An 8,937-nucleotide genomic window follows, 5' to 3' on the forward strand; every position below is an offset into this window, starting at 1 on the left:
TTGTGTGTCATTTCTCCCTTTAGGATTAATAAATTATTTATTTATCCTAAGTTTTCTCATTGCAATTAAATGTTCATTTAATTGGCTAATTATTCCTCTTTGTGAATTAATTAATAAATGATAAATTATTAATTAATTTACCTAATTTCTAATTTCTATCAATTTCTTAATTCCTAAATTCTTAATTCTCTATTTTCCTAATTTTCTAAATTCCTAATTTCAATTTTCCTCCTATTTCTCTCCTAAATTCATGGAAATGACATGTCAATTTGTCATAAATTTGTCATAATTGACAATCAATCAATTTTGACATAGAAATTGTCATAATTTGTCATAAATCATCAATCAACAAATTTTGCATAGAAAGTGCATAATTTGTCATAATTGTCATAATTGATTTGCAATTTTCATTTGAATTGAATCATGCTAATATTGTCATCTCTCCAATTCTTCTATAAATTGAATGATCTTCTTCAATCAAGGCTAATAATCCTTAATCAGACTATCGAATTTACGCTTCTAGTACTCTTGATCAAAAATCTTGTCTACTTGCTTTCAATTGTGTGTACACTTGTAGGTGAGATCCACAACCAAACCATTTGAAGAGGAAAGAAGAACAATGGAGCCGCATGAAGGAGCATTCAAATCGTGTCTTTGGTTTGCTTAATTTCTTTGCTTTTGAATGCTTTTGTTTCATGTCTCTATTGAGTGTTGTTTAGGATAGATCATTGCAATGGATGCTTTTGTGATTGAGCTATTACGTTTATCTTGTTTTGTGATGATTTCCTATTTCCTAACGTACACATTGTAATGTGAAAAAGAAGGAAAAAAATGAATCCAAAAATAAAAGACTCATTCACTTACTTGTATGTTTTCCTAGATCCATTGAAGCTTTTTATTGTCATAGCCCTACAAAAAATTTATGAACACACTTTCTGGGCCTAACCCATAAGTTTGTACCTCCTAGACCATTCAAACAAGTGAAGGCCCTAAGATAGATGAGGAAACATTAGGAAAAATTGATGTGTGGAGTAAAATAAATAGGTGAATGGCTAAATTGAAATTACTCAAAAGTAGATAGTGGGAAGGTAGACAAAATAAGTGATTTGAAACAAGCTATCCAATAGCTAGAAGGGTAGGTAAGAGATACTCTTTTGTTTTAAGGCGAATCAATAGTTTCAATTTTCAAAGAGTTGCCTATCTTTGATCCAATGGTTATATGGGTAGTTAAGATTGGAGTTGTTTCTATAATTTTCAACTAAATTATGCTTTGTTTCAAATACGTGATCCAATAGTTAAGAATGGTAAGTAAGAGAAATATTATTATATTTTTAGGCAAATCAATAATTTCAATTTTCAAATATTTTCTTATTTCATGATTGAGTGGTTACATAGGATAATTAAAATATTCAAGAAGTTTTTTCTATAATTTTCCACTAAACTTATGTCCTGTGGAAAATAGTGGTCTAATAGTTAAGAAGGGTAGGTAAGAGAAAAACAATTTTATTTTTTAATGCAAATCAATTGTTTAAATTTCAAAGATTTGCTTATTTGTGATCCAATGGTTACATAAGATACTTAATATTTTCAAAAAAGTTGTTTCTATAATTTTACTCTAAACTTATGTCTTATGGCAAATAAGTGATCCAATGATTAAAAAGGGTATGCAAGAGAAATATAGTTTAAGATTTCTAAGGAGTTGTTTCTATAATTTCCCACCAAACCTCTACCCCATGGCAAATAAGTGATCTAATAGTTAAGAAGGGTAGGAGAGAGAATTTTTCTTTTTGTTTTGTTTTTAAAGCAAGTTAATAGTTTTGATTTTCAAATATTTGCTTATCTTGTGATCCATTGGTTACATAGGATGGTTAAAACTTTCATGAAGTTGTTTCTATAAATTTTCACTAAACTTATGTCATGTGGCAAATAAGTGATCCAATGATTAAGAAGGGTAGGTAAGAGAAATATTATTTTATTTTTAAGCTGAATCAAAAGTTCCAAATTTCAAAGAGTTGCCTATTTCATGATCTAATAGTTACATAGAGTTTCTTATTTCTATACTTTTTCACTAAACTTATGCCTCATAGATGATTAATGGTATTTGTCATCAGGTGGACCAATTTTGCATATAATCAATAGAAATGCATACTTGAGAAACCCATTGCGAACGCAATACAGACACAATATTTACTATTTCAAAAAATAAATAAATCTTATCATCTTTATCGAAAGCTAGCATGTGTCCATGTGAACTATACTCCGCAAGAAAAGTGTGTTTTGGTTGACTAAAAATTCAGGCGAAATATAAAAATAATTTGAGTCTCTATCCCATCCTTTTGGCTCTCACATACAAACTGTACGTCCATCCAGTTTCGATACTAGTTAATTCTATATCATTGTTACTAATCTTACACCTAATGCAGTTACAGTAAAGACGACTGAGAAAAATATGGGCCAATGGAAACTTTCATTAAGGCATTACAACTAAACTAAGTAAGTCGACACTAAAACTTTTTAAAATATACGAACTTAAAGAAAATTTTCGATTATACGACACAGAAGGATGATTTATTGAATTGTTACAGAACAATCCCAGCAAGAACGCTTTGTTTACATTGTCGAGGCGGATGCACTCCGATTCTTGTTAATGAAGTCGCCTAAAACGCTTAATAGCTCGGGAATCCGTTGAGAATCGGGATTGAGAACTTGGAAGGCGTGACCCACATTCTTGAACATAACATGGCTGACATTTTTGTTGCCATTTTTCAGGGCTTGGCAGTAAGCCAGGTTCCTCTGCTTCAGCAAATCCTTTTCAGAGATGATTACAATCACCGGCGGTAAACTCAGATCTCGCAGGGACATAGCCAGCGGATTACAGGCAGGATGATCTCTCTTCGCTCCAACAGGTAACGACAGCTTCCAGAACACGTCCACCCATCGCTGCGTCAGATTTGTGTCCGTCTCTGACATCTCCACTTCTCGTTTGCACGGATTTTCCCCGCCAAAGAAGGGCTGAAGAAGAATGAGTCCTCTCATCTGAAGCGGCTTCACGTCCACCCGTGCGCACTGCAATGCAACGTTGTGGACGATATTACCTCCCGCACTATCCCCGGCTAAAAAGCACTGCGAAAAGTCGGCGGAGGATGATAACCATGAAGCGTGCGAGCGTTCATGCGTTGCCTGGCGGCGGACCCACTTGACGGCACCGAAACAATCATCGTAGGCAGCTGGAAGACGGTGCTCGGGAGCAAGCCTGTAGGCCACCGACATTATCATAGAATTTGTATGAGAAGCCATTCTGGACATGAATACGTGGTAAATAGACCAGGCCGGGGAGCCCAGCACAAAGCCGCCGCCATGGAAGTAAATGAGCAGGGGCAGCTTGGTTTCTCGAGAAAGAGCTTTTCTGGGAAGGTAGAAGCGCGCCCATACACCAGTACGCGAGTCCATTACAACATCTTTGGATGCCACCGGCTCTTGTGGCGCCTCCGTTGCGGGCACATCGGATACCACGTAGGAGAACCTCTCGACGGCTCCATCTTTGTAGACTCTTAAAAAGCCTTCCAATTCCTCTTCCACTGATCTGCCTCTGCTTCTTGCTGGGTCATGACCATGATCACTCCTTATAACACCGTCTACTGAAATTGTATCCATATTCATTTGATCTCTCTCACTCACTTATTTCCAGAAGAGGATGACTGAAAATCTTACTTTAGAGAAAGCGAAAGATACTAAGAGACGATGATGTGAGAGACGATGAGGGAGGGGAGTCTTATAGCAGATTTTTGGCCACTTGCGAACGTCCAAGTGATGGGCATCGGTCCACTTCAAGTGCGTTGGATTTCGGAGAATAGTTCGGCGAAGGATTGACGATGGATCACGCTGTTTCTTCTCTTTTGCAAAGCGGGGCCCACATCGAGGGAGTTAAAGTGAATCTGGTAAGAATCGCCTCTGCTTTTGTTGTTTCTCTGGATAACCACAGTTTTTGCTTCCGCTGTTATCCAATTATTCCATCCTTCCTTCCTTGCTCAAAATCATCGTGTGTGGATTTCCTCGTTCGTGATTTCCAATGAAGAGAAGAGACATATTCCTTCATAATCGCAACCACAAAAAAATTGGCGAATCAGAAACTTCGCGTATGGTAAATGACAATAGCTCAGTAAAGTGTCCGCACGTTACCACATTAAAATAAAATCGGACTTCTTTTCGAGATTTGACACTGGCCATCCCCACCATTTTACCTCTTTTTTTTTTTTCTATTTCAAATTTCTTATAATGGTTACATTTCGACTACAGTAGAAACAAAGAAATTTTCTTGATTGGGAATGGCGAAAATCTCGTAACAGCATGCGGGAGAGTAATACGACCTATATTATGGTCGAGAGTAATACGAGAAATGATTATTGACCGTTTGATTATGGAATTAGATATATTGTATAAATCTGATTTTATCCCACTTCACAAAATAATATCTAACATAGTCATGACCATGCTTAGCAAAACGAAGATAGGCTCTTCTACTTAAAGAAGCATTGTTTGAAATAATTTTAAAATTTATAATTCAATGAACTTTTTGTCTAGTTTTTATTTTGATGGATGGATATGTTCGTTTTTATTTTTAATTTGGATATTAATATTTATATTAATATAAGAAAGGAACTAATAGACATGCATATGTGAGAATTTGAACAGCGTCACATTATTTAAGTCACATAAATGATAAATTTATTCTATATAATATTGAGTCACATTTTTGTTTTGTTTTTGTTTTTTTATTAAGAAAAAGAACTTTTCTTTTATAGATGGTTAATATTTTACTTATTACTCATAAAAACCTCAATACTTTATGGTATCTTTATAAACATAGGTATATCTCTAATGGATAACTATTTCACTTCTTAAATTCAAAATGATGAGTTTTACATCAATTCATAGATTAAAACTAAAAGTTATGTATTTTTTTTAAAATTCTTATAAATGACATTAAAATTAGATAATATATTTGTTACTCCTCACTATTGATTGTCCTTTATACTTTCAAAGTTGTCCCTACAAAAAAGTACAACTAGAGAGAAATTAAGATAAATGAATGCTTTATGAATACAAGAACATGCTTATAGGGAGAGACGGCTATAATAAGAGTTTAAGCATGTCACACTTGTGTCTAGGTAACAAAACAAGTTCAAACTCAAACAAATCTCTTGGACTTAGAGTGATTAAAGGATGAATTTATAGAATCATATTTTTCAAAATAAAAAATCCTTCTTTAGAAATAATATATTATCATTAGTTTAACAATTTCTTCTTTTCTTTATTTAAGATTGTATATGTTTTATATGTTATTTTTCAAAATTATGCAAGAAAAATATTATAGTATGCAAGTTATGGGTTGAAAGCAGATTTGAACAATAAAATAAATATTAAAATATTAAATAGTATATGAATTTAGAGGGTGGGAGTGTAGGGAGATTTAAATATTAAATGTTTTTAAATTAGAAAAATCAAAACTAGTTTACTAGTAGACATATGTTTTAAAATTATTGCAAAATTAATTTATAATATTTTATTGTGTATTTATAATTTCAATATTTTATAGAGTTAAAAAATTTATTTTATTTAGTAACTCTTTAATAGAAATATCTTAAACTAATTATATTTGATCAAGGTTATCTCAATATAGATGAAGTAGCTAGATCTAGCTCATTTTCATTCTATTAAATTACTATTTATCATTTAACCTTGATTATCATTATTATTCAAAATTATAAAGATAATTTCACAATTCTTTATTAAGATAAGTTAAGATTTTGATAGGGCACAAACCTTGCTACAAAACAAGTAGATTACCAAAGAGGCAACAAGCAATAAAAATGACAAAACAACGTAACCAACAAATTGGCAAGAAGACTTTTATAATGAGACAAAGACTAACAACACTCAAAAGACAAAAATGAACAACAACTAAGACAAATTAGTTAGAATCAGAGTTCAGGCCCAACTCTAACCCCAATGGGACATTTTATGAGTGAGGAACTGTTAAGGACTGCATTTTTCTTATGATGAACAGTTGTCTAAGAGGCATCATCATTACTAGTAGAACCCTTAAGAACAAGGGAGGAGGCACCCATAAAATAGACAAAAGAGGTTTGATTCTGACAAACACCCCATTTTGAGGCAGAAACCTCAGAATTTCAAGACTAAGTGTCAGGGATAACCAAAAGAAGAGGAGAACAGCCCAAATCCCTAATAGTAGAGGCAACAATAGCAACAACTTGGGAACTCAAACTAGATGAAGCAGTAGGAGAAGGAAGAACACAATTCATAGGGTTCTCCAAGTCATCGTTCAAAGCATCAACATTCCATAGCACCTGTAGTGGATTAGAATCCCTTCATAATCAACCATCTAAGTTCAGATTTTCTCACCACTTGCAAAATATTCTTGGTTGGCAAAGCCTTTGAAAGATTAATGTTCACCATGATATAGACATAGGATGTATGGGAGAAGTTGCTAGTATTCGGGTCCACCTTTAGAAAGTGGCTCAGTGTATTACCGATAGCTTCATAAGTTGATTTGCACCAAACATGAGGTGAGATAAGGAAGTATTACCCATACAAGGTTAAAATCGATATATTATTTTAGAGGGTTGAAGGAGGGTGACCAATGATAGAGAGAGAAGATGGGCATCCAATTTCTAGTCACCTATGGCCAAAATAGTGTCATAATCTTAAAAGGAGCCAAAGAAAGAAATAAAGAAACTATAAAACAGGGGTAAATTTTGACCTTATAAATATAAGGTTTTAGTGCTCTATAATCCTTGTGTTCAAATCTAGTAATGAGGGCCACAAGAAACTAAAGCTACAAACCAATCATTTTCTCTCAAAGAATCAAATACAATCAACCAGCTCTTGACCCAAAACCACCATTGAAGCAATGAAGGCACCAAGGAGGCACTTCTAGGTACTACCATGAGGATATCTATATAAGGGAATATGCAACAAATTTTTGAAGGAAGTATTGAGTAGTGAAGGGGTGGCCATACAACTCACTACAACCCCAATGATAATAGAATCTTCAAGAGCATTAGGCTTAGCCTTTGAGGAATTAGCATGGTTAGACAAGGCCAATTGAATCCTATATTCAAAATATCTGCCACTAGGTTGTAGGTTGGGGAGCCATTAATGCTAAGGGAGTTGAGTAGGAGTTAAGTTTTTGAAACTAGGAGAGAGTGAAAAGCCTTATGGATATGCAATTGACACAAATATAATTTCACAATCACCTTCAAGTAAAAGTTAAAAAAAAAAGCTATTTATGACCCTCTACCTCATTAGCACCTTGACATTGTCTCATTTTCAATGTGGAATCAACTTAAATTGGTGAGAAAACTATTTTTAGGCCTCATGCAAGTAGGTTGGCCTAAATCTAATAGCACTAAATTATTTCGATTTAGAATTGATCTTCAAAATCTAGTTTTTATAAATTTTTGATGATTCACTAGGAGCATGTAAACTTGGTTTTATGATTTTCAAAAAATATTTAAGGCTGATTTTAATGCTTTGGTGTGTCTGGGTAGGTTCAATCCTCATGAAAAAGTAAAAATTTCTCTATTTTATAGATTTCATTGTTAACACAAATATTATATTACATTAGTAGTTGACAGAATATGGTTCTGTAGGTACCCACTAGATGATTACGTGTCCTTATGTACTAATATTTATCCATGCCTAATCGTTACCCCTAGTTTTAAACTTTCATTTTGCCCTCATTGAAAGGTCAACTCCTGATTTCTCCCTTTGTCAACTTTCACATTTGTTGAATAAGTCACAATTTTTCAAGGCTAGTCACCATGGCTCTAAAGTTCGAACAACCACTGACTTATCAAGTGTCTACGATAAACTAGTGTCGTTGGTTATCAATGACATCAACATCCACAAAGTCAAATAGTTGAAGCATTTCTGAACCGTGGCACAAGTTCTTAAAGTTCTAAGTATCTCTGATCGCCGGATTGTCCTTGAACGCCCGCCTCTTTATGTCATTTGTCTTGAGATGTTATCGAAATTTGCTCGTCACTCGACCATATTAAATCTGTCACACCACCCAAGTTGATGTCATCTGTCTTGGTAATTCTTTGGTTCTCCTTCAAAGGATTAAGAGCTTTTGCAGTGGCCCAACTACATGATTTTCTTTTTGTTTTCCAAGACATAATCTTCTCGAAGATATCGGAGGTACATCTCCTTAATGGAAAATTAGGTGGCTAAAGCATGCAAAGATGATGACTAAGAAAGGAAATATTATTTTTCACAGCCAAAATTTGATGAGCTGATGGTTCCATACATAAGTGAAAGGTGGAAAAATTTTGCATTCATTTTTTCTTTAGGGATTAGCCAGAAAAATGGCAAGTTGGTAGGCTAGCATATTTATTAGGGAAGTGGAAATTTTAGAATTTCGATCATTTTTGTTTCAAAATATTTCAGGTCGATCTTCGATATATATTATTCCCATGCCTTAAAATAATATGGCACTTCCTATTGAAGATCAACTTCCCATAGCCCAACTTGATTTGAATTGGATCCAAAGAGATAAGGAAGACATTATTGCTCAATTGAATAGGGTTACATAGAGAGAAATATCCAATTATGTTGAATATAGAAGAATAACTTCCCTTTTGGAGAGAGAAGAAAGATGAGCCGAAATTCATAATCAGCTTCTGCAAAGAGAGATTGTTGCAACCAAAGTTTCACACTGGAGGCAAATTAAACCAGTGCTTAGCCAAGTTGACCTGGTTCAAAATGATTCCTCTAGGAGAAGGTGTTTCTCCTGTACCTCAACCCAGCTCGATATTGGTCAAAGACCCGCAGGAAGATATCCTTTCTAGATTGACTTCCCTAGCTTGGAAATGAAAATGGAGCTATGCAAAATACATCAGGATTATCTTTGTG

The 8,937-nt window shown here is 34.2% G+C and overlaps 1 protein-coding gene across 1 annotated transcript; it reads right to left on the reverse strand.

Moving 5' to 3' along the window:
* Positions 1 to 2,566: 2,566 nt before the first annotated feature.
* On the reverse strand, positions 2,567 to 3,708 carry LOC131036776 (probable carboxylesterase 17). Its single transcript, XM_057968764.2, has one exon. It carries the CDS (start codon positions 3,658 to 3,660, stop codon positions 2,611 to 2,613), a length of 1,050 nt encoding a protein of 349 aa, XP_057824747.2. The 5' UTR covers positions 3,661 to 3,708; the 3' UTR covers positions 2,567 to 2,610.
* Between the last annotated feature and the right edge of the window lie 5,229 nt (positions 3,709 to 8,937).

Source organism: Cryptomeria japonica, chromosome 3 (genome assembly GCF_030272615.1).
Source record: "Cryptomeria japonica chromosome 3, Sugi_1.0, whole genome shotgun sequence".
Taxonomy (NCBI): Eukaryota; Viridiplantae; Streptophyta; class Pinopsida; order Cupressales; family Cupressaceae; genus Cryptomeria; species Cryptomeria japonica.

What these genes read in the sequence shown, in the direction of transcription:
- LOC131036776 (XM_057968764.2), bottom strand. Translation starts at nt 3,660, where the DNA reads ATGAATATGGATACAATTTCAGTAGACGGTGTTATAAGGAGTGATCAT.